This window comes from Peromyscus californicus, unplaced genomic scaffold (genome assembly GCF_007827085.1).
Source record: "Peromyscus californicus insignis strain IS unplaced genomic scaffold, ASM782708v3 Scaffold_3__1_contigs__length_106647218, whole genome shotgun sequence".
Taxonomy (NCBI): domain Eukaryota; kingdom Metazoa; phylum Chordata; class Mammalia; order Rodentia; family Cricetidae; genus Peromyscus; species Peromyscus californicus.
This window is the reverse complement of record NW_026294551.1, coordinates 7,248,060-7,273,389: the sequence shown is the minus strand read 5'-3', so window position 1 is coordinate 7,273,389 and position 25,330 is coordinate 7,248,060. Positions and strand designations below refer to the sequence as shown.

Here is a 25,330-nt window from a genome sequence, read left to right as displayed (position 1 = left end):
GTGAACTGGGTCTGCAGAGAGAACCAGACTGTGTCAGATGTCGGCATTTACCCGGCAACTTTCCTCCCCTGCCCCTGAACGTCTCCTCGGTCAGTGAGATGTGGGCGCGCCACCTGCTCTGATGACCTTGCACGTGAGGGGGGATGTTAGGAAGCCGTGTGTGCAGGTGCTCTGCAGATGTGAAGGGCCTGTGGCCTTCACAGTGGTGTCACCACAGGGTGACGGAGTGATGAACAGTGGGGACAAGGAGGCTGAGACCGAGATGGAGTCCTGTCTGGCGGTGGGACCTGAGCCTCTTATGGGACAGTTAACTTGTGATTGACACCAAATGTATGTTTTCGTTTCTCTGGCCAGGAAGATTTGGGGACAGGGAAAGTAGGCATCACGCCACTTTACTTGGTGCTACGGTGTAGACTGTCACTCATGTCATCCCATCTTCTAAACAGCAAATGACGCACCTGGCCTGTCCAGGCCCATTTGATATACGACGAGATTGAGTGGAATTAGAGCCTTTTCCAGAGCATGCCCAGTGTGGTGGGGTCAGACCAAAGGTGAACATGGCTCAGCCTCAGCAGTGTTCTTGATTTAAGGATCTACTTGTCAACAGCACAGTATCCCCCGCCACCCACCCTGCTGTAGAGCCGGCACGAGGCAATCCACTGCATGAGGGAATGGAGGCTGCAGTTAGAACAGCAGCTCTCAACCTGTGGGTCGTGACCCCTTTGGAGCCGAACTACCCTTTCAAGGGGGGTCACCTACGACCATCAGAAAACACAGATTACATTACATTGTACATTACAATTCATACCAGTAGCAAAATTATACTTATGAAGTAGCAACAAAAATAACTTTATGGTTGGGGGTCACCACAACATGAGGGGCTGTATGAAAGAGTCACAGCGTTAGGAAGGTTGAGAACCACTGAGTTAGAAGCTGAAGTCTCGGCACTTCCTGACCTCAACAAAACCCCATGTTTTCCGGCCCATCCAGCCTGTGTGAGGCTCCCAGTGCCTGCCCGGGTCCTCTGGTCCCTGGTCTGTTTCCAGGGGACAGAGGACTGGGTGCAGACGAGGAGCTTTCTAGTCCCCATTCTGACACTGAGGCTCATTTCTAACACAGGTGGAGAAATTCAGCTTCTGGCCGTCCTGTTGCCTGGTTCATGTGCTGGGTGTGCATTGTCCTGTAGGGGGCGCTATGTGGCACCATTGGGAGCCTTGCTGGACCTTACTGGGGACTCCTGGGTTTGGAGAGAATCTGTGCTTTGGAGGTACTTATTTGGAGACATGTTATGGTAGCCACAGAAATCTAGTGCTTGAGTCAAGAAAGAGATTGGAGATGGCTGGGCGCTTGACACCTGAGCAGCTGAGGTGAATGTCATCTGCCTCGGGGACACAGGGAGGCAGACAGCTGACAAACAGTAGACCAGAACATTCTAAAAAAGCAGTGGCTGAGCACTGCCTGCAGTGCCTTGGGAACACACGCTGCCTCGTGTCCATCAAGCTCCAGCAAGGTTGCTGTGGGGCCTTTGGTATGCAGCAAAACTCACTGACCCAGAAAGAGAGATTTGAGTGGCCCTGTTTGCCCCTCTCGGTCTGTCTCGGACTTATTCCCAGAAACCAGCTTGAAAATTTCATTAGAAATCAAAGCATTGCTGGTTTGTTTTGTTTTGTCTTGTTTTTTCTTCCTTTCTTTTTTTAAAAGAAACATGCCTGGCTGCTGTGACCGGTGTCCCTGCTTTCTGTAATGAAAGGGGCGACGAGAGTCCTTGAGCGGAGACTGAGTTGGAACTGATCAATGGCATTTGGGGGTTGGAAAATTTGCTCAGGAGCCAGCTAATTTATAATGTCATATGGGCTAGACTGGAAGACCCAAGAGGATAGGCTGTCTCTTGGCTTTCTCTCTCGCCTTCCTGTAAACGGGAAAGAGCGCACCTCATCTGGCTGGTGATTGCTCAGTGGTGGGCTCTGCCCTGCTGGACCCAGTCTCTCTCCCTGTTTCCACACCCGTCCTCTGCCACTCTGGATGCTCACTCCTGCAGTTGCTTAGTTCTGGCTTGAGCTGATTTGCCAAGGACACCTGTTCATTAATTAGCTCCAGGTCTGCTGCTTCATCCGGGCTCCCTCTGCTGTGTGAGCGTACAGCCCGTGCAGGGGCCGCTGTTTGGTGGTGTGCGCATGCTGCCTGTGACTTGGTGGACCCTGAACTTCCTCAGGAGTGAAGCTGGTCTGTGTTCCTGAGCATCGATGGGAAACACAGCCACTGTCCAGCCACAGCTGGAGCTCAGTCCTAAGAGTTCTTTACCACCTGGTCCTGTTCCGAGGACAGACCTGCTGTCTGGACTAACAGGTGGGCCTCATTCTGTCACTCGGTTGGCTCCAGGGACCCTCTGCACCTAGAATTAATTCTACCCATAGGGTTTTACAAAATGGGGTACCCCGTGTCCTGAAATGTTTACAAGGGTGCACTTAGGATGAGGAAGATGACAGATGAGGCCTCTGTGCAAGGACCCTGGAGGGTGACCCTGGGCCTTTGCAGCAGGCCAACCTGGTCTACAAAGTGAGTTCCAGGACAGCCAGGGCTACACAGAGAAACCCTCTCTCTCCCTCCCTCCCTCCCTCCCCTCCTCTCAAAAAGAACATTCTAAAAATCAGGTGTCATGCTCTATATGACATCTGACCTTCCACATGAGCCCCCCAAGATTTCTGGCTTCCACAGTTGGACACCATGTTTGCAGCTGGAGACATCCCAGGTCAGAGCTGAATTGCCTACCCCCCGGCATCCCACGAACCCAGTCCCGCAGAGCGAAGGCACTCGGACACATTTGTGTTTATGCCTCTCCCTGACGGCACCTTCTCTTTGCGGCAAAAGAGAAATTCATCAATGGAAAGTTTCCCTGAAGTGGGAATTTTCCTAAATGACTTCCTGATGATGCAGACAGGCTCAGCTGGGGGGGGGGGGGGGCGGTGGCTGGTGTGCATTTTCTTATTGTGGTCCAGCTTTCCTGCCTGGGCTACCCTAGACCCTGCCTTTACCTTCACAGAGAGTCCCTTCCCCTGCCCTCTGCTGTCACCCAGCCTAAACAAATGCTTCTCTATCCATCCCAGCCTCCCTGAACAGAAGCAAGGCTGGTTTTGAGGCCCCCAGCAGAAGGCCTTTCTCTCCAGAAATCTCCCAGGACTGCCAGGACGCCTTCACCCACCCCAGCTAATTAGAGTCTTTCTTAGGCGGCTCTGGAATCCTTCTGTCACTCATTCTCACAGTGATAATGGTCTTGGATAAGAGGTCACAGCTTCCCCCACTTCCTGCCCTCCTTGTGACGGGGCGGAGTGGGCTCCCGCCCCAGGAGCTCCCTCATGCCTGTCACAGGAACTGCCTCATCCCATCCCCCCCAATCCTGGCAGCTGTGATGGGGTCACCCTGCTCATAGGGCCAGAGCCCAGCTTGCCATGGTAGGCTCCTCTCCCCAAGTTCTTGAGGCTCCGCACCACCCCTCCGTATGCTGCGTCTCTGGTGAGTGTCATTAGCATCAGCGTGATGAAATGGCACAGTGCAAATGTTAATAAGGGCTGATGTTTCGCCTGCTTCCGAGTGGCAGATTGGAAATGGTACCATCTTAACTCCAAGGAGCAGCTTTTAATCCCTCTGCTTCCTGAGCAGCCAATTTGGCATGGAGAGCCCAACCCCCCCTCCCTCTGGGACATCCCCATATCTACCCCAATTGCTTCTTGTAAGGGGTCTACATACCCCACAGATCAGTAGCCTAAGGCAGGGCTCTATTTTTTTTCCTTTAAGTTAGCATTTTCCTTTGTTCTCCAAAGAAAAGGGAAGAACTAAGGGGGCCAGAGCCACGCCTCCCCCCCCACCCCCCCCCACCCCACCCCACCCCCGGTCTTGGAGCAGTTCACCTCCCACCCCTGACTTCTTCATTCCCAGCTCGCCTGTGTAGATGAGGATGACCTTGGCCACCCAGTCCTTCCGCCTCCACCCTCAGAGTGCTGGGAGTAACAGGTCTGACGGGGATAATGGGCATGTGCCACCACACCTGGTTTATGCGGTGCTGGGGATTGAACCCAGGGCAAGCACTCTTCCATTGAATGGCTTCCCAATCCCATTCCTGGGTCTTCTAGATGAGGCCTTCCCTGTCAATCCAGGGTATTTCCCTAAGTGGCCCCAGCAGCCCTGGCTTGTCCTCTGTTCCCCTCCTTGTTGAAAGAGGACATCCTTATCCTCTCAGCTGCCTCTGCCAATCAGAGCCCTCATGTCCCCTGTTCCCTCTGTCCTCTTCCCTGTGATGAGGAGGGCCTGCCTGGTACTCCTTCTGGATCATCTCATTGGTGTTTCATCTCTGGTCATGATCACAGCAGCACACTGCTGGGTCCGAGGCTCCCTCAGCGGTGCCTGCCAGAGTCCATAGGTGGACTGGGTGGGGGTCCCAGGATGAAGCCTGGGCCTTGCCTAGAAGTGGCAGTGACATCAGAACAGGAAGTGTGAGTAGCAGGAAAGTGAGACTCTGGCTCTCCCGCCCTGCCTCTAGTCCTGGTATTTATTTCCAGTGATGTTGATGGACCCCAGGAAGGCTCTGTGAAGAAGTCAAGTATTCACCTGTGTTACTGCCAGGCCTTAGCAATGTGTGCAGGCTGCTCTGTCCTCACAGCCTGCTTTGTGGACACACCTGTGCACACCATCTCATTGCGCTCTTCACCCCCAGGCTGTCTTCACCCTCCTCCTTGGACCTTTCACCTCTTCGACGTCCAGAAGACAAAGTACCTGCAGATCTTGACCTCTCTGATGCGATGGATCGGTGAGTCTGAGACCCCCCCTCCCCCACCAGTCCCTGGCCTCTGCAGAGAAGCCAGGCAAACTCTGTTCAGTCTGCCTGACTGGTCCTTTGACCTTTCCAGAGGGCAAGGAGAAGGCAAGTGCTCTGTCGGCCCTTTTACTGCTGGGGAAATTTAGTACCGAAAAAATGTGAGTGCCTTTTTCCAGGTCACACTGAATGGATGGAACTGGGCTAGGACCTGGACTGCTAATTCTGGTCCAGCCTCCTTCACATGACCATGCTAGGTCGGGCTGTGCCCCCTGGAGGGGACAGGAACAACACCGTTCTGCCTTCTCAGGAGTGTGATTATGTGGCACAGCCATAAAACCCAGTGAGTGGGCCATGGTAGCGGCTGCTCTCGGCCTCTGAGCTTTGGACCACCAGCGTGTGGAAAGATACCCACACCATCTATAGTTCTAACTAACCGATGCCCCCGGGTGACAGCGCTCTTGTCCTCAGGTAGAGTTGGGGGTCTTCCCCGTTGGACCGGGTTAGCAGCAGGCATCTGATCATTTCCACCTCAGGGAAGGAGCCCGCGGGCTGGTGTGGCAGGGTTGAGGACGATCAGCTATGAGGCTGCTGTTGCCTCTCCTCTGGCTGCCTGTCACGTATCTGTCTTTCTCAGTATAAAAGCTAAAAACACGGGGGTGGGGTGGCGACGTAACTTAGTAAGTGCTTGTCTGGTATGCATGATGCCCTGGTTTGGTCCCTGGCACCAAATAAAATCAGATATAGTGGCATGTACCTGTACTGTAGCACTCAAGATAGAGGTAGAAACAGATGTCCAAGGTCATATTTAGCTACAAAGTGAGTTACTTCAAGGCCAGCCTTGGCTACAGGGGACTTGTCCAGGAGTCCCCATCCCACCCCCGACAGCACAGAGTTTTCTGGACTCCTTCTTCCTGGCTGTCCTGAGCCTCCTTAACAGGACCAAGGCTGCAGGCTGCTACTGACTCTTTGCCATACCCCAGCAGGATGATGATTCTGCTAAGGGCCACTTCTCCCAACCCCTGGTTCCCCCAGCTCAGTGGGAGGAACCATGGGAATCCTGGCTTCCACAGTTGGGAAGTGGGGGGGGTCATCCTTTCAAGCAGCCTGGCCTGGCCCAGCTAGAGCAGGCTCTATAGCTTGGGGGTGGGGTAGCCCCCCCAACTCTCTAATCCAGGAGCCCCAGAGGGCTTGGTGCCTAAAACTCAGGGTTGGCAGGGGTCAGACCCAAGCTGTGTTGTCGAGTCACCCCACCCCCACCCCAACCCCTCCCCACCCCCACCCCCCGAATTATGTCTTGGCTTATGTGGTGTTTGTGAGAGTTCCAGGATGTCTTTTGTGGGCAGGGTTTGGAGAGGAACGTTCTCTGTCACCCAGTTCCTTTCACTCCCTGAGGCTGGGTCTACAAGTCTGGCCTCTGGCCTGCTGGTGCTTGCCTGTCCTTGGCCTGGGAAGGGGCTCTCTGAGCTCTAGCCTGAGGCTGACTCTTTCTCATTTCTTTCCATGGCTGGGATGACACTGAGGGATGAGCAGGGGTGAGGGGGGACGTGTTCTGACCAGCTTGATGGATTCCTGTGTCAGCCCATAAGGGACAACAGCCCTGATAATGACAGTTAACTTCCATATTTTTGAAGGATGTATCCATCTAAAGAGGGAAGCTTGGGCCCAGTGTAGTGGCACACATTTATAATCCCCACTCTTAGGAGGAGGAGGAGGCAGGAGGATCAGGAGTTCAAGGCCAGCCTGAGCTATGTGAGACCCGGTCTCAAAGAGAGAGGAAGTGGGAGGAAGGACGCACAGAAGGGAAAGGAAGAGGCTAACAGTAAATATGTTTCTTGCAAGTGCATGGATTGGCTCAGAACTCCAGCAAAGCGCATGCCAGCACGCCCCGGGCCCTGGAAGGCTCGCTCCAACCTGCCTTTGCTTCCTTCCATCCTCCCCTCCCCTGAGTCTGGCCAGACACCTGGGTGTGTTAGTGAGCTGGCCCAGTAGGTAAAAAGCACTCTCCATACACGCCTGATAACCTGAGTTTGGCTCCCCAGAACCTGCATAGAAGCCGGACACAGTAGTGCAGGGGTTGGGATCCCAGCTCTTATGGGAAGATAGGGGTAGAGACAGAGGATCTCCAGCAATGAGGCTGTCTTAAAACAAGGCTGAAGACCACAACTGGCACCTAAGGTTGTCTTCTGACCTTCATTCCCACACTGCCGTCAACATTCGCCGGAGCAAGTGCACATATATGTTCCCAGCACCCGTGGATGGTTTACAGCCGCCTGTAACTCCAGCTCCAGGGGGATCTGATACCTCTGCCCCCACCGGCACCAGTGTGCATGTGCATATACTCACATGCAGACAGACAGACACACACACACACACACAATTTAAATTAATAAAAACAGGGCTGGAGAAAGAGCTTAGCTCCTAAAGGCTAATGCTCACAACCAAAACTGAAAAAATAAATCTTAAAGAAACAAAGTAAGGCCAGGTGGTGGCGCACGCCTTTAATCCCAGCCAGCACTCAGGAGGCAGAGGCAGGCAGATCTCTGTGAGTTCAAGGCCAGCCTGGTCTACTGAGTGAGTTCCAGGATAGCCAGAGCTGTTACACAGAGAAACCCTGTCTCCCAAAAAAAACAAAAGAAAGAAGGAAGTAAGTAAAGGAAAAGAAATGAAGTAAAAGGAAGCTCAAGGCGTATAATCAGGTCCCGAATTCAAAGCCGCTGCTCCCCCATGGGAACTGCCACCTTGCCTCTTACAGGGCAGAACCCCAACTCTACCCTGGGACTCCTGGGCCTCCGAGCAGCTCCTGTGTGCCACAGAGCAGGAGACGGTGGTCCCGAGGGTCTGTGGGCAGCAGCGGGAGCCTGCGCAGAGGCCAGCAGTGGGGGGTCCTTGGCACTTTGTCGCTCCACAGCCATGCTGCCGCCTGGACACATTGCCTCCGCCACTGTTGGCCTCTCTTCTCCCTTGGAGCTGAGAGATAATCAACTGTCAGGAGTCTCCCAGGCACACTGCTGTGGGCGACAGAACACAAGGCAGTCATTTTTCTCCATGAGAGACTCAGACCTTTGGACTTAAAAAGCTGGGCTTCCTAGTGACAGAGCCGCCCAGGAAAAGGAAAATTGCCGTTAAGTAAACTAGACCATAGTGAGCGGGGTGGAGCTCCCAGCTGGGGCAGAAGGACTGCCAGGGCAATTCTCTTCTCAACTAGGAGCAGGCATTCTCCTCCACCTAACACCTTGCTCTAAAGAGGAGAAGAAGGCCACAGAAGCCCCCAAACTACACCAGACAGGCAGCCTGTTCATGGAAGGGAACCCAGCCTGCCCTGGGCCACAGCAAGGGTGTTTCTCTGAGCCAAGCTCACCCCCGGGCAGTTTTTCTAGAACACCCTTTGGGCAGTGATCTCAGAAGCCCCATTTGTCCTCAGGAGCCTTTGCCAAGTTGTCATTCTGCCTCTGAGAAGCAGCTGTGTGGCACGTCCCTCTCAAGACCCTCCTCCCCACACTCCTCCGCCTCCCTCTCTAACTCCCCATTCCCACACTTTGCCAACGCACACTCTTTCTCCACACCCCCCAAATGAGGCCTGTGCCTTTCCAAGAGCTGAGTAGGGAGCTCAGAGAGGCGGTGAGCTGGCTCGGGTTCCAGAAGACAAGAGAAAGAATAGGCTCCAAAGGGACCGGAAAATCGTGAATGAATGTGCTGAGCCGTAAAGTTTCTCGCGGTTAATTAGGAATTTGCTCTGCCATCTGTTGAAAGGAAGCTGGGGTCGATCGCAGGCCCCCAGAGCTGTGCCCAGGAGCCTCAGGTTCATTCCTCTGGGGGCTCTTCCTCTGCTCTTCCCTTACTTTGTGAGTTGCCTTGTGTTTCCACAGTGGGATTTGAAGGCTTAAATGGTCTTTGCAAATAGCCAGTTGTCCAGGAAAAATGTCAGGATATAGGTGACAGATGCCAGTGTGGATTCATTTCACATGCCACATTGGCCGATTTGGGGTACTTTGATCTGTGTGTGTGTGTGTGTGTGTGTGTGTGTGTGTGTGTGTGTGTGTGTGTGTGTGTGTGTGTCTGCATGCGTATGTATATGTACCACATGAGTGCCTGGTGCCAGAGGGTCAGAACAGGGCATCGGATCCCTGTTCTGGGACAGCTGTGTGACAGGGCCTCACCTGGGTGCCACACCTGCTGGTTGTCACTGAGCCTTCTGGCCTGGCTCCCTTTATGTGGCCTGACGGCATCCTCTCTCACTGTGCACAGACCAGGCTTCCATCCTCTGGGACCCTCTTCTGTGCTGTGGCAAGAAAGACTTGCCTCACTGGGGACTGTGAAGATCCAGTGAGACGGACTAGAAGGTGCATTAGGACCATGCCTGGCACCTGCTCAGCACTCGGACAGGAGGATCACCCTCACTGCCGCCACACTCAGCTGTCCCATCCCCAGAGTAGCCTCAGGAGGTGCCTCCCTCGGGACTGGCTGTGAGGTCAGGAACATTGCCTCAGCCATGTCCAAAAATGAGCTATGATTCCCAGTATCAGCAAAGCAGCCTGTGTCCCCTTCTCCCGACACCCAGCAGTGTTCCCTGTACTCCAGCTCTACCTCCACCACCACCTGAGGGAAGTGAGCAGACTCATCCCTGTTGTTGGGGCATGGGGGGTTATCTTTAGTCCTGTCCCTCTGTCAGCAGCAGGTGGCCCAGGGACACATGAGTCAGCCGTGGCACTATCCTTCATTCCCACAGGTCAAGCAACCAGGGCCTTCTGCCCTGAGCCCAAAGCAACAAGACTTAGACCTGTTGGTGGCTCCCCCACGGGAGCTCTGGACTAGAAGGGGCCACAGCAGCATTATTATTCCAATCCCATTCCCCACCCTGCCACCCCTGCTCTGGCTCACCGACAGCTGGCTCAGCTCAGGGCACCCCGTTGGTGTTATTAAAAACACAATTCTTTCTAATAAAGGCCGCTCTGGAGCACCGCCGCCCTGCTTTGGGCTGTCAAGGACCCATAGAGCTCCCTCCTCTCTGTTTGTGTATTCAGAACTGTCGCCTCCTGCTCTCCAGCTCCACACTCCCCTCAAAGTGGGTCAAACACCATCCTTGTCAGGCGTCCATAGCGCAGCTAGGGCTGTTGTGCCTGGGGACGTGGCTCAGCCCTGCTCTCCCACCCCACCCCTGCAAGTGCCCTAGATTTGTTTTCCAAGCCCGCAGCCGGGGGCGACTAGTCAGTGATGACAAACAAGGCTGCAGGTCCCCCAAGAAGAGACCTTCACTCGGGAACAGGAGGGCTCTCTGGTTTCCACCTGTCCCCAGGTCTGTGGTGGCCCCAGGGGAGAGTCTCCCAGTCACCACCAGCAGTCAGGGGTCTTGTAAGCCTGGGCCATCTGTCCTCCACTGCTACCAAGTGGCTTTTGAATTCCTGTGCTGCCCCTCAACTGCTGCTACCCAGAAGTCCAGGAAAAGCCTTGCCTCAGAAAATGAAAGTTGTGCGTCCCGACTCCCGTCTCCATTCCCCATCTGCATGCAGCCAGCCTTCTTGTGCTCAAACTGTCCTGCCCAGTGGCTACTCCCCAGGACTCTCTGTGGCTGTTGAACAAGTAGAGGGGACCAAACAAGCCTTGGTGGTCTTCGTTGTACTCTGAGTTTTCGAGACATTTTCTCAGCACACAAAAATATCAGTGCATAGAGAGGAACTTGGGGTTTCTGTGGGCAGGCCATCAGGGTGAAGCAGACATGTCATTAGCCTTTCCTAGAGAAGAGCCAGCCATAGGCTGGCAATTGCACCCTTGGCCAGCCTCGGTCAAGACCAACCAGAACGCTGTGCTGGGCACTCAGAGAAGGCGGCCATTCTCTTCCAGCTGCCCATCAATGCAGCTCCACTGTTGCCAGCTCTGACCTTCATGCACTTCTGCCACATGCAGATCTACTCAGATCTGCTGCTCCTCCGGGAGGTTAGTGGGACAGCTACCCGAGCACTCCCAAGGCAAGGGAAGAGCACCTGTGGTCGGCAGAGGGGAGGGTCGGACACGACTGTGTGACAGGTGTGGTCTCTGCACAGGGTGGGTCCTTGTAGCCACCACCTACAAGCCACAGCAGCCCTGCAGCTCCAGAGCGGCTGCTCCTTCAGGCCAGGGGACTCGAAACACCCTGGCCCTGGTATCGGTTGCTTCTCCTTGTCTTCCTCTGCTCTCCTCCTCAGTCCCTCTGCACTAGCTGGCCACTCTGCAGGGAGGCCAAGCAGGCCTTCAGTGGGGAAGGTGACAGTACCTGAAGCTTTATGTTTCAATCTCCAGAAAGGAGATTAGCTGTCTGGCAGCCAAGCTCCTGGCTCTGCTGTCCCCACGGTCACTAACCAAGCTGCCCTGACAACTCGGGAATGAAAAATGGAGACTCTGCCTCCCAGGCGCCACCTGTGTGCACGGAGGGGGAGACATTGAAGGATGACAAGACCAGAGCTCCTGCTTTCATACTAGGAGCTTGGCTGCTCTGGAGACCGAGTGCCTGCCCTGTATCTCTATCTCAGGTGGAGAGGGAGGCCTCTGCTCCAGGCCCCTCCAGGAGAAGCTTGTAGCCATGGGGTAGATAGAATTAGTCCTAAAAGTGGATGGAATCTGGTCTTCTGGACCACACAGGGACCCGCCCAGCACCGAAAGGAGCCAGGCTAGTTTGAATTCCCTCCTTTCAGTAGAGAAGGTATTCAGAGTGAGTTGTTAACAGGCGAGGTCAGCAGAGGCAGGCCATATAGTCTCAGGAAAAGTCCACCCAGAACCCCAAAGTACATCAAACTCCTGCCAAGCTTGTCTTGTCCTTCCTGGGAACACACAGGAGACCTCAGTCCCTGCGCAGGTAGATGAATGACAGCCAGGAAGGATGGACCGACTCAGACATCAAAGAATCTGTGAGGAGAACACACACACACAGAGGAACATGTACCTTGTGTAGCTTTAACTACCCTAGGTCGAGCAAGAAGAGGTGCCGAGGATCTTTGTCGAGCAGGTGTGAGCTGCCAGCACGTGGGCCCCCATCCCACTCCCCCGACCTCCAAAGCCCCCCAGATTAGCTGGTACTGGTGCTGGGTGTTCAGGGCAAGCTCCCGAAGCTCCTGGGCCGGCTGGGAAGGTAGAGTCACTAGAGTGAACCAGTCTCCCCCTTCAAGCACAAGGAGAAGTGTGCCCGGTGTGCTGGTGTTGGGAATCACACCTCCGCAGAGGAAGTGAGGCTGGGGGATGATAGCGGATGCTTCCTCAGTGACTACACTGAGTCTGTCCCTGCCAATGCCAATTGCTGCTGTGCTGGCCGCTTCATTCCCCTCAGTGCTGACCCCCCAGCACCTCCACTTAATTTTGTGTCGCGCGCGCGCGTGTGTGTGTGTGTGTGTGTGTGTGTGTGTGTGTGTCTTTGTCTGTGTCTGTCTGTCTGTCTGTGTCAGGGGAGGGGAGGAGAGACCGAGAGAAGGGGAGGGAGGGTGTATGCCAGGGTGGCCTGTAGAGGTCCTTTCTCTCTTTCCACCTTTATGTTGCCTGGCTTGCGTTTGCCTGCTGACCCTTCTTGCCAGTCTTCTGACTGTTCAACTTTAAAGGCAGTGGTACATCAGTCTGCCCAAGAGCAGCAGTGAAGTGGCACTCAGGTTGAAGCCGCTGTAACTTGAAATTTTGGACTTTTTTGGAAACAAAACCAGACTCCACCCCTCAGTCGTCTGTCAGATGCAGCAGCTTTTGGGGCAGCATTAACCCCCTCCACCCCAGCTCTTTTCCTGTGTCTGAATGTGGCTCCTTTGCAGGCAGTTAGTCCCATGGGTTAAAGAACAAACAATCACTTGCACCTGCTTTCAGCTCAGGCCCATGTGGCCTTGTCAGTCCCCCACCCCACCCACTGTGACCCAGCTTCAGGCAGAAGCGGACCCATGGCCTTGTGCCCTGGGAGGGCAGGGTGGTGGTGAAGGACAAAGCTGGAGCCACATCCTCCACCAGACCCAGCTCCCTGCCAGAGCACCGGGCCCAGCCACTGATGCGTGCGCACTGGCCATTCATTATCATTAGCTCTGGCATGTTGATTCTCTGCTTGGAGAAGACAGTGCTGTCCTCCTGACAGCCACAGTGATGGATGGCCACCTCGATGGATGGCTGCTTCCTTGTATGTGCTAAACTGGAGCCAGAGCCATGAACAAGACTTAGGAAATGGCACAGGGTTGGGGCAGTACACGCTTGAGCCCATCCCAGTGTGGGTATCCGGGACCAGAACAGTTGAAGCTCTGTGTTGAAGCGGGACTCTCCAGGAAGTATGAAGGAAAATGACTGCTTATGAGAAGGGCCTGGGGCCTTGACATACTGGGACAATATTTGTTGGATTCATCTTTGGCTCTGAGAGTCATGGTCTCAAGTATCCATGTCCCTCTAGGGCACTCGGGAAGTAAGGAAAGACTGTAGTACATAGTCTGGCCTTGATGGACACACGTCCTCATCCACCACAGCTATATTTCTTATCCTCTTAGGTCCTGCTGTAGGAGACAGGCCGGGGGCAAGACTGTTCCAGCTTCTCCCGTAACAAGATAACCCTCTAGCTTGGTGGCTTAGGCCCCATGCTATTTCCCTAGCCCTCTCCCCCTAGGCCAAGTCAGCACCTTCTCTCTGCAGGACAGGACACCCTGGCTGTCACCACCCAAGTCAGCACCTTCTCTCTGCAGGACAGGACCCCCTGGCTGTCACCACCCAAGTCAGCACCTTCTCTCTGCAGGACAGGACACCCTGGCTGTCACCACCCAAGTCAGCACCTTCTCTCTGCAGGACAGGACACCCTGGCTGTCACCACCCAAGTCAGCACCTTCTCTCTGCAGGACAGGACCCCCTGGCTGTCACCACCCAAGTCAGCACCTTCTCTCTGCAGGACAGGACACCCTGGCTGTCACCACCCAAGGGGACTCAGCCTCTTTGCCTTTCACCTTTTTTTTTTTTTTTCATTCACGATACTCGGGATTGAACCTGGGCCGTGTACACCAGGCAAATGCTCTCCCAGCTGCACCGCTCCTTGTACTTTCCAAAGTCAGTACCGTACCTCCAGCCCGGCCCTTCAGATCCCCCATGCAGACGGGGTACGGCAGAGGTTAGAGTCAGGACACTCAGCTCTTCCCATACTTAAACCTTAAGGTTGAGGTCTGGCAGGAGGCAGAAGTCTTTCAAATTCCCAACAAGTCAGGACATCACAGGTACCCACAAAGAACACTGGCCACAGTGAAACTCCACTGCCCCATAGGATCATGCTCAAGTTTGAGGCTGGAGAGATGGCTTTCTGCTCTTCCAGAGGACCTGAGTTCAGTTCAGTTCCCAGCATCTACATTAGACAGCACAAAACTGCTTGTAACTCCAGCGCCAGAGGATCTGACGACCTCTTCTGGCCTCCCCAGCCACCCACACATATGTGCACACACGGGAATAAAAATAAATCTTTAAGAATATACTCGATTTAAAATACTTATTAAATGCTGGGCAGTGGTGGTGCCCGCCTTTAATTCCAGCACTCAGGAGGCAGAGCCAGGAGGATCTCTGTGAGTTTGAGGCCAGCCTGGTCTACAGAGCAAGATCCAAGACAGGCACCAAAACTACACAGAGAAACCCTGTCTCAAAAAAACAAACAAACAAAAATACTTATTAAACATATGAAAGTATCTTTTAGTATGTAATCAGCATGAAAAGATTAATAGTGTTGGGCATGGTGGTACAGATATAATCTCAGCACTTGGGAGGTGGAGGCAGGAGAGCAAGGACTTCAAGAACATCCTTAGCTACATATAAGTTGGGGGCTAACCTGGGCTATATAATTTGTATGTGTTTGCATGCATGTGTTTGTGCCATGGCATGCGTGTGGAGTCAGAGAAGAACTTGCAGGAGTCAGTTTTCTCCACCATGAGTGCCCAAGGATTAAACTCAGGCCATCAGGCTTGGCTACAAGCCCCTTTACCCACTGAGCCATTTTGCTGGCCTAAGCTCTGTGATTTTGTTGCCACCAACAAAAGGAGAGACTTGGGCAGCATTCATTATGCTCAGAAGTCCCCCATGCCATTTCAGTACTGTGAAATTCCCTGTGAATAAAAATAAAAAGAAATCTTCCCATTTCACAGGGAAGAAGAAAATAGTAAAGTCACTAAGAAGGACTCTGTGTCTTACCCTCACAGTCATAGTGGCCCCAGGAAAGGGGGTGGGAGAGCCATGGTCCATGTGCACCAGCATCAGTGGTACCTAGGCAGGTAGCCCAATTCATGCCAGTCCCACAAGATGCCGGATCCAAGGAAGACAAGGTCCTGGCATGCTTCACACCACACTGAGCAGCAGGAAGCTCCGAACCGAGACTCAGAGACCAAGGATATCAGCCAGGTCACTTGCAGTACTGCCTAAGAGAACTGGGGAGAAGCCCTCCCTTCCCCACACCTCCAGTGCAAGCTGGCTTGCCGGTGGCTACCCCAGAGCTGGTCTCTGAAAACTCCCAATCCCTGCCTAAGAGTTGGAAACTGAGTGTGTGCTTAGGAAAAAAAAACAAAACCATTTCCTGTGTCCTCTCAATTGCCCTAAGACATCTGTTACGGATGCCATAACGTCAGATTCCTGCTTACCCCGCATCTGGCCCCAACAAGTCTGTAACTCCATCTGTGGCTTCACCTGGTCAGTAAAAACACTACTCACCTTCCCTGCCCTGAGTGAGTCCCAGGAAGGCAGGGCCTGCTTGGAAAGGCAAGGATTCAGGAGAGGCACTGTTTGTTTATTCTGATGTTCTTAGGGATCCACATGCCTCTGTCCTTGGCAGGTACCCAGGAGGGTGTGGCTTGCCTTTCTCCCTGCCAAAGGGATGCTCTGAGATCAGACAGACAGACAGCATTGGGTCAGACAGCTCCCATAGGGCTTTATCTGGCTCTTGTCACCAGAGAAGAGGGAAGAAAGCCACGCAGGTGCTGCTGGTGCTGTCGGGTGTCCTGGTGCCCATGTGGCTTTTGCCCTAGCCTCCCAGTACATCGAAGGGAAATGTGCGTCTCTCCAGCTGGCCGCCCAAGGCCTCCGGAGGGAGGAGCAGCGCCTGATTTTGTCTCCACTCCTCAGATAATGGCTTGCCGGCTGCACCTGTCTTTCTCCCTCCCTCCAAAGAGTTAGATGTCGGGGCGGGGGGGGGGGGGGGGGGGGAAGCAAGCTGCACCTCAAGGTGAATCAATATGGCAAGGCCAGCTTGTAGAACTTAGATCAGCTGTCAGAAGCCTGCCTGTAAGCAGCACATGGCTTCGAGCAGAGTCGGGGACTGGGAGCCTGGAAACCGCAGGGGCAGCCGGCTCCTCATTGCCTCGCAAGGAGCCTAAACCAAGAGCAGGTGTGGCAGCTGCAGACCTGGGGAACAGAGCAGCCAGGAAGATCCTTAGATTCCCTCCTGGCACCTGGCACCTGCCGCCCCTCCCCTCTCCTCAGTGGGCTTCTACCCTTGAACTTGGACCATTCTTGCCTCAGGGATGTCGTCAACCCCCTGCCACTAAGGTGACCACTAACCAGTTCTCTATTCTGTTGTGATTGTCTTTGGGACCTTGTCCCTGCTGGTTCTCCTCCACTCTGGACTCCACAAGGACAGGACCCATGTCTGTCTTGTGCACTTACCCCTGAGTGGCCAGAATAGTGTCAGCACTCTGCAGACACTCAGGGAGACTGTTGAATGAGTGAGTGACAGGCAAGGCCAAGCCTCAGGTTATGCAAAACCGACACACTTGTTTCTATAAATAATAAAAGTCTCCTGCGCCCACCCCCACCCCCGTCATTGTCCAGATGACCTGCCCAGGCCTCCTGTCCCCATGTGACCTGACGTGAAGCTCTCACCAGCTTCTGAGTTCTCCCTGACTCCTCGATGCTTCTCCACACCCCGTGGAGTGTGACTTCCGGTGTGGAGAGCAGGTGCATGCAGATATGGGTTCTCAGAGCTTAGCCCGGGATAGGGCAGAGACAGACACCTGGCACTGCCCCCGGGAGCCGCAGGCGCTGCTCAAGGGCAGCCCCCTGCACCTCCGATGGGGCATTTGGATGTTTGGGGGCCACGCGCCATCTCACCTCCGTGTCCACCTGTGCCTCTCCTGCAGCTAGAGGTGAGCGGTGACTGAGCCCGGGTGGCACGGCAGTCCCCTCCACGCCTCCTGCACTGTCTGTCGTTCATAGCCTGTCATCTTATTTCACCTTGATTTATTAGCAGACCTAATGAGTTTTTGGAGCAGCCGTCTCTCCAGGGACGGGGTGATCAATCTAGGAGATGGCTCGTGAACTCTGCTCTTCAGGTACCCAGGAAGGCAGGACGTGTCAGGGACAAAGGAGTCTGGTCCAGGAGAGTGGGCCTTAGTCTTGCCCCCTGGTCCTGGGACCCGTGCAGGTCGGAGCCCTCCACTCCCTTCCCTTCTCTCTCTGTCCAATTAAGGACCTAAATATTTCTTTTGAACTTAGCTGCCTGGAAGCCAGCCCAACACTCTTCCCTCCCCCTTCCTGTTCCCGGGGACAGTGCGATCTGAGTGTGCTCAAGGTGGTGGGGAGGAGTCACTAGGCCCTTCTCTTGGACTTCCCGGGGCTCTCCCCCAGGCCTCTGCACACTTCCTCTGCCTCAACGAGGGTCCCCACCTGCGGCTGGCCAGAGAGCTCTTTGGGCACACACGTGTAGAGCTTCCTCCCTTCTCCTGGGTGAAGATGTGTCACCTTTCATGTTCATAGGGCCTAGCGCACAGTAGGCCCTCAGGAGTCACCTCATCCCTTAGATGCTGTACTTTTCCCTCACCTGATCCAGTGGTCTTTGGATGCTGTCCCCGCTTTTGACGGATAGTGCCCAGCGTAGCTAAGGAGAGGGAGGGAGAAAGAACACAGAGGAGCATGCACCCTTTGGGTGACTATCAAGAAGCTGCCATTCGCCGGGCGGTGGTGGCACACACCTTTGGTCCCAGCACTCAGGAGGCAGAGGCAGGCAGATCTCTGTGAGTTCGAGGCCAGTGGGTCTGCAGAGCGAGTTCCAGGACAAGCTCCAAAGCTACACAGAGAAACCCTGTCTCAAACAAACAAACAAAAAAGAAGCTGCCATTCCATGAAATGGCCCTCCAGGGCAGATTTAGTTTTGGGAAAGCATGTGCATCTGTGTGTGTGTGTGTGTGTGTGTGTGTGTGTGTGTGTGTGTGTGTGTGTGTGTCTGTGTGTCTGTGTTACTGGGGTTTAAACCTCGGTCCTTGTGCATACTAGGCAAGCAGTTTACCACTGAGCTCCTATATACCACTGCAGTTTACCACTGCAGCCCTCTACAATTTTTTAAAGATTTTTAAATTTTAATTTATATGTATATGTCTGTGTAAGTGTATGCCACATGTGTGTGCCTAACTGGTGTTACAGGCAGTTGTGAGCTGTGTGCTGAGACCTGAACTCAGATCCTCTGGAAGAGCTCTTAACCATTGCTGAGGCATTTTTCTCGCTACTTACTTTTATTTGGAGACAGAACCTCACTTATTTCCCCAGGCTGGCCTTGAACTCCCTTTGTAGCCCAGGCACTGGCCTTGAACTTGCCATCCTCCTGCCTCAGCCTCCTGCATAGCTGGGATTCCAGGCCTGCACCGTGAGACCCAGCTGGGAAAAAGAGGTTTTGACAAAGAGATTTTAACAGAACTAGATGGGTCACTAGTCTCTGGAAGAGCATTAACAGATAAGACTAGTTATGGGGGATTGCAAAGCCTTATCACTCACAGCCACGCCTTTCTAGGCCATCCTGAAAGTTCTAGAAAAGCCTGACGTAGGATGCAGCCCCAGGAAGACCAGGTCAGTAGGTGGATACTGGAGGGGTGGAAGTGCATAGACATGCACTTATAAAGTCACTGTCACTGCTTGGGAACCTGCTGCTCAGGGGCAACCTGGGTTTTCCTGCAGTAAGGGGGAAAGAAAAGCCCAGGCAGAGTTGTCCAGGTGGCCACCCTGAACAAGCAGCTGGCACCTGTTCATAGCTCTTAACTTGAGGCTGCCCCACCCCCAGAGAGGAGACAGGAGTAGCCAGCACCTGAGACCAAACCCAGCCGTGAAGTGCTGGCATCCACCTCAACAGCCAGCCACCTCCTGCCTTCTTGCCCACTCGCAAGGCCCAAGGCCAAGGTCAAGCAACAGACAGCTGCAGGATTTCTCCACTGGCCCCTTTCCAGATTCCCGCTGGCTTTGGCCGAGGCCTGGAGCAGGGCCAGGTCACAGGTGGCATCCCAAATGGTGACAGCAAAACACAATTTAAATATTGCCTTGCCACGGCTCCTCCCTTGGCCCTCATCCAGTGCACGCGTGGGGGCACACACACACACACACACACAGGGGCCCAGATGCCTGCTCCCACCTCCTGAATAACTGGCTACTAGGCACCTGAGCCACAGAACAGCCACCATGCTGATCTGAGGCCTTAGGGCCTCACTAGCACATGAGTCACCACTTCCAGTCAACTGGCGGCTTCCCCCATGCCATTCCTCAGTATACTTCCCTCAGCTTCCTACACCTCTGGGATGAGCCAGACTCCTGGGGTCATGGGCTGAGGCTGAGAGAGGAACTAGTTTGCTGCTTCCCTTTGACTGGCCAGGGCTGGAAAGATTTGTGATGCCCTGGAGCAGGAGGGTGGTGGAATTGAGCGGCTGTGAGAGCTGAAACAAATCATCTTTATTGGCAGTTTTTACAGTCCTGTTCTGAGCTCCCTCCTCCCCTCCTGTTCCCCCTGCCACTGTGTCAGGCGGCTCTGATTAAAAGTAATAAACGACTCCAGCCTACTCCTAAGTGTCATCAAGGGAAGAGACATTGGCCCAGCTTCTTATGGGTCCAGCAGAACAATCTCTCCCAAGAACCAAGGCGTGTACCGGATGTCCTGAGGGAGATAATACTAGTCCCCTAGCTTCAAATTGAAGAAGAGCCCTGATCCTCTGATGGGGCCCATGGACAGGACATGTGAGCCTCCTCTGTCCTACCACTCACAAAGAAGAGTCACATGCCCTGTGGACTTGTCCCAGGCTACAGGGAGTGTCAGACCTGTTCTGAATAGAGACAACAGGGATGTATAAATTCAAAATGGAGACAAAGACTCAGGGATCTCTGTGTGTGTTGAGTAGTTACCACTGGCAACTCTGGGTGATATCAGTAGCAGGTATCAGAAGCGAGGAGATCTAGAAATACCATCTTAGTTGGCAGGAGCTTGCCAGGAACCCTTGTCCATTGAGTGTGCTGTAGTATGAGTCCTCTACTTAGCTATCTTCAGGGACTCAGGTTCTGGAAGCCGGGCTGGTAAGCAGCCCACGGGTGGAGGGCCTGAGAGGAGGCTGCCGGGTAAAGCCAAGCTGTCTCTACCTACAGGGGAAGCCTGGTTGCTCTGAACAGATCAGGTCACAGATGCCCTTCTGCAGCCAATTCCCTATTCCCTAACTATGCCCCCAAGCCCAGAAGAACAGAACCACATGCCATTTGCCGCCAGCCTTAGAACCAGCAACTGGGGACTTAGCTGTCTCCAGTACTCTCTGGTGCCCTTTCTTCACCACTTCCCACCTGCTGCAGACCCTGCTCACCCAGTCCCCCACAACTCCCAGAATTCCTGCCCTCTGACGCACTTGTAGCAGGAACCTCTGCCCAAGAGGACATCTCCTCCCAAATGTGCTGTGCCTCTCAGTCCTCAGCTCCCCACCCCCTATGCCCAGCTTCACAGGCACAGAACCTTGAAACCAAGGAAGAGAGAAGGCATGAGTTGTAGCCAGGTCTGCCCCTGACAGGAAGCTGACAGAGCCCCCGAGAGTCCTTGAAGGACGAGGAGGGAGCTGATAGCCCCTTACCAGGCTGATGTCAGCCCACCTTCTCCTTTCTCTGGATCATGCCTAAGCCCCTGCTTCTGGGAAGAGGAGGGAGAACCGGACATGGGCACCTAAAACACTCACAAGGCGAGCAGCTCCCGCATGCATGGCTATGGGGGTTTTCACGCTTCCTTCCCCTGAGCTCCAGTCCTTGCACCGCCCTGCAGAGCAGGGACTGAGGGGGTGAGGACGTTCATCATCACCGACTGACCCCCTCCTTGTCTTGCAGCTTTCGCCATTATGATTGTGCTGGCCCTGGTGCGCATCGGGAACAGGCAAGGAGAGGGGCACCCACCGCTGGCCAACTTCTTGGGGGTTCGGAACCTGTTTGGGGTGTGTGTCTACTCCTTCATGTGCCAACACTCACTGCCATCCCTCATCACCCCGATCTCCTCCAAGCGCCACATCACACGCCTGGTGTTCCTGGACTACGCATTGATCCTGGCCTTCTATGGACTCCTCTCCTTCACGGCCATCTTCTGCTTCCGTGGTGACAGCCTCATGGACATGTATACCCTCAATTTTGCAAGGTGCGACATTGTGGGCCTGGCTGCTGTCCGGTTCTTTCTGGGCCTCTTCCCTGTGTTCACCATCAGCACCAACTTCCCCATCATTGCAGTGACCCTGCGCAACAACTGGAAGACACTCTTTCACCGTGAGGGCGGTACGTACCCATGGGTGGTAGACCGCGTGGTGTTTCCCACCATCACTCTGGTGCCTCCCATTCTGGTGGCCTTCTGCACCCATGACCTGGAGTCCCTGGTGGGCATTACCGGAGCCTATGCAGGCACGGGCATCCAGTATGTCATCCCTGCCTTCCTGGTGTACCTCTGCCGCAGGGACACGCAGCTGGCCTTCGGCTACGGAACTGTCAACAAGCACAGGTCCCCATTCCGCCACACCTTCTGGGTGGCCTTCGTGCTACTGTGGGCTTTCTCCTGCTTCTTCTTCGTCACAGCCAACATCGTCCTCAGTGAGACCCAGCTCTGAGAGCAGGATGTGAGGAGGCAGGGACAGCCCAGCACCAGCCTCCCTGCCTCAGAGCGGGATTTAGCTGCCACCCAGGTCTACATGCGCATGCTAGACTGGGACTCTTGGAGAAGGCCTTCTCTGTCTCTAGCTGGTGTCTTCTCCCCACCCAGGCCTCGCCATGCAAGACGGCCCTCCTGCCTGGGAACACGGCTGTTCCCAGCTTCTGGGATGGACCCAGTCTGTTACACACATTCCTCCACTCTGGCCACTGGAGGCTGGCTCCCTCCTCTGCAGTGGGGGAACAGTGCTGGCACTGCTATTTATACTACGCCCCGTGCCCCCTCCTGCATCCTTGACCATCCACTAGCAGCTGCTGCCTCTTCAGAGGCAGGTCCCAGGCCCTGGCTCTCCTAAGCTGGCCTGCTTGTGAGGGCAGGGCCCATTTCCTGACAGTCCTGACAGTTGCTAAGTGTTCGTCCTGTGGCCAGCTCTGGTGAGAAGGACGGACAGGAAGTGCTAATTGGCACCAGGGTCGCTAGACAAGAGCTGTGAGAGCTTTGGCTGTGGGTGCCAGCTCTGTTGTGGCAGACAGATAAAGCATCCCTTCCGTGGGGTTTAAAGCCCTTTGCTTTGGGTCCCTTTCAGGGACCCCCTGTTCCCTGGCTTCTCCTTTGGAGCCCAGGGACCTCCTGAAGTGTGGGGTACCGCTTGAGAAGCTGCCCTCACCACCCCACCCACACCCGTAGTAGCTGACTGCCCTGGACTTAGAGCAGGGCGAGAACACAGTGCCCTCTGTGACAGATCAGGCCTGTGTGCCCCAGCCCAGCTTGTTCCCATGCTGCACCGCAACACTAGGTGGTGTCCGTAGAAGCCTGGTTGTAGTACTCAGTGGCCACACTCTCCAGGTCGCTGGCAGCCGTGGAGCTGGAGGGGGTGTCCACTACCATAACTGTGGAAGGAGGCCCGGTTCCCAGCTGCCTCCTGTTCAGTCACGCATGCACCCACTAGGCCCAATGCCTTGGAATGATGAGTGATTAATGAACCGCATTTTCGATGTGCCTTCTGCTTTGGGCACCAGGGATCCCTTCTGACCCCAACCCTGGGTCTAGTCCCGCCTGTCCATGACAGAGCTGCCTCTGGGGTGAAAGGTCTCCGACCTCTGCCCCTCCCTCTTGATTTCAGTGCCTTGCTCCACCCTCATGAGGGAACTTCGCCAGCCAACCCTTCCCTTCTACATCTTGCCATATTTAAAGCTTGAGCTCTGCTATGCTGTTGGATGTCCCAGGACCCAGGGGGCTGTGCAGGACCTGCAAGGAATGCGGGACCCACTGGCAGCAGCTGCTACCTCCGGCCCCCGGCATCCTTGCCTCTAAGACTCTCCAGGTCCCGATGGGCCTGCCTACAGCCTTCTCACCACTGTCACACAGCGGTAGTTCTTAAGCATCATCATTGCCCATCCACATGAAAAACAGACGTCCCTACACCCATGTGCCATTGCAGCAACTCCCTGGGAGACCCCGCCCCAGGGTGGGCCAAGGGAGGGAAGCATTACAGTAGCAGGGCCAGGAGTAGTAGACTGCCATCCTCCTGTGCTCAGGCTGTTTGCTGAGAACTCAATTAAAAGCATCTGTACTTACCCTTCTCCCTCTTGCTTAAGGACAAAGCAAATTAAATCATCTTGCTGCAACACACACACCTCCACCCCACCCCCAGGCTCCAAACCAAATTTTGATGGAAAATTTATTAGCATCATAAAGCCCAGGTTGATTTATGTGGCAATCTGGAGCCACGCACAGCAGTAGAGTGGCTGCTGTGTTCCCCTCCACCTCCAGGTTAAGTTAGGGAAGCCCCAGCCTAGGAGGGAGGAGGGACCCAGTGACCACTGACACCGCCGAGCTGATGGCCTCCCACTGCTGCTGCCTGGGGTCTCTGCTCTTCCATCTCCACCTCTTGTCGGGTCTGCTAGAAGTCATGTGAGGTCACCTCCATCATCATACCAGGCCTCGGTCACTTAAAAGTTGGGCATAAAGAGGAAAGGACTCAAAGGGCTCAGCATTCCCGGGTGGGTCTCCCTTGATCCCCACAGGCATCAAGCACATTGAATTGTCTGGTACCCCCTGGGTAAGGTGATGGGCTAGGCCCTGGTGTCTGCAGAGAGTCCCTGAGGTTAGTGGTCTGGAGGACAGCAGAGGAGCCTGCCCAGCCTCCCAAATCTCCTTGGAGGAGGTCTGGAGCTCAGCAGTCGCCGCTGCCATCTATTTCCATGGTTCTGGACCAGTCCTGAGGGCAGGCCAGGTCAAGGTGGGAGTGAGCATTCTCCACCAAAGCACCAGGCCCAGCTGAGCGTCAGGGCACAGTGCCAGGAGCTCTGGCTGCGCCTCACCTGAGGCCGGTAGATGGGGCAGATGGCAGGCTGTGAGCCACTGCTGTGTGATAGAAAGTGGCAATGGGCACCGGGCCAGGCCCAAGGCCGCACAGCTGTCCTCACCACATGGGACCAAGAGCGGCCTCAGCAACAGGCAGCGCCTGCCTCGTGGGACTCTAGCTGAAGAGAATGGTGGTTCCAGGCCCAGGGACAGAGGAGAGCTGAGACCTGCCTGCTGACTGTAGCCAGGGGCCACCGAGAGGCTAGCTCTCAATCAATAGCCAGGCTGCAGGCAAGCCCTTCCTGTCAACCTTCCTCCCAGGGGCATGCTGCATGCCTGGCACAGTGTTGGATACATTGTGAGGACCAAATTCTCAGACCCTGTGGCCTCTGAGCAGTAAGCATCTGTAACCCCCTCTTCTAGGTACCTCCAGACCATAGGAAATTAAAGGACTGAACTTAGCCCAGCACCAAAGTCCTTAATAAAGCTGCTATTACCAACAGTTGTCGCCTTGGTCACTTGCCAGCTGTGACTGTCCTGGTACCCCAGGACTGCCAGGACTCGGTTGAGACTCCCAGATATTGCTAATGAGATGGTAGTCTTGGAGTTGCTGCCTGCTGCACTTCGGAACCAGGATACCGGCCTGGAGTCAACCAGATCTAGGAGGGTTGGGGGAAGAGGACTGGCCGTGGTTCCCTAGTCTTCTAAGAAACTTGAGGGTGGCCCTCCCCTTGCAAAGAGCAAGGTAAGTAAACCTGGAGGGACATGGCTAGAAATGTCATGTGGCCCATACCCCCTTTATGAGCGCTGGCTCCCTGGAAAGCACTGATGTGCATACCAGCTTTTGACTAAAAACAACTGAAGGGAGCAGCCAGGGCAGCCACGGGAGGGAACTGGGTCAGACTGTAAGCATGTCCCACTGTGGGACAATGGCAGGGCCTTGCTTTGGCATGTTGCATCAAAAGGAAAAACCAGCATTGAAGGTGGGGGTTGTCAGGGCCTCGTGTTAGCTGCTTTCCCTTCTATGACCTCACATTTCTCCTCCCCTACAGGCTTTCTACCTCCTCTTAGAGGTAGGAGAGAGCCGGGGCACTGCCACCTCGAGCAAGAAGCTACGATGTCTGTCCTTGCACCTCTTGCCCCTCTATGCCTTTCTAGAAAAGAGCCAGGCTGCTGGCACCTGGGCCAGCAAGCAGGAGCGGCCCTCCCTCCTTCGAGCCAACAGCAGGCTCAGTTCCACATTTGACTCTTAATTATCTTTCCAGGTCTTGGTTATTAATGATCTTGGGCAGCAAGCAGAGCAGCCTAGACCTCTCACCTCCTCCCAGCCTCACCTGCTGCAACCGTCTCCCACAGCTGCATGC

At 54.7% G+C, this 25,330-nt stretch overlaps 1 protein-coding gene across 1 annotated transcript in view; it reads left to right on the top strand.

Moving 5' to 3' along the window:
* Nucleotides 1–24,468, top strand: part of Tmem104 (transmembrane protein 104) — a 59,697-nt gene extending 35,229 nt beyond the window's left edge. Inside the window, 3 exon segments of the mRNA XM_052758698.1 lie at nt 4,709–4,739; nt 4,742–4,801; nt 20,858–24,468. Of these exon segments, the coding sequence (XP_052614658.1) occupies nt 4,709–4,739; nt 4,742–4,801; nt 20,858–21,618 (852 nt within the window). The 3' untranslated portion in view covers nt 21,619–24,468.
* The last annotated feature ends 862 nt before the right edge of the window (nt 24,469–25,330 follow it).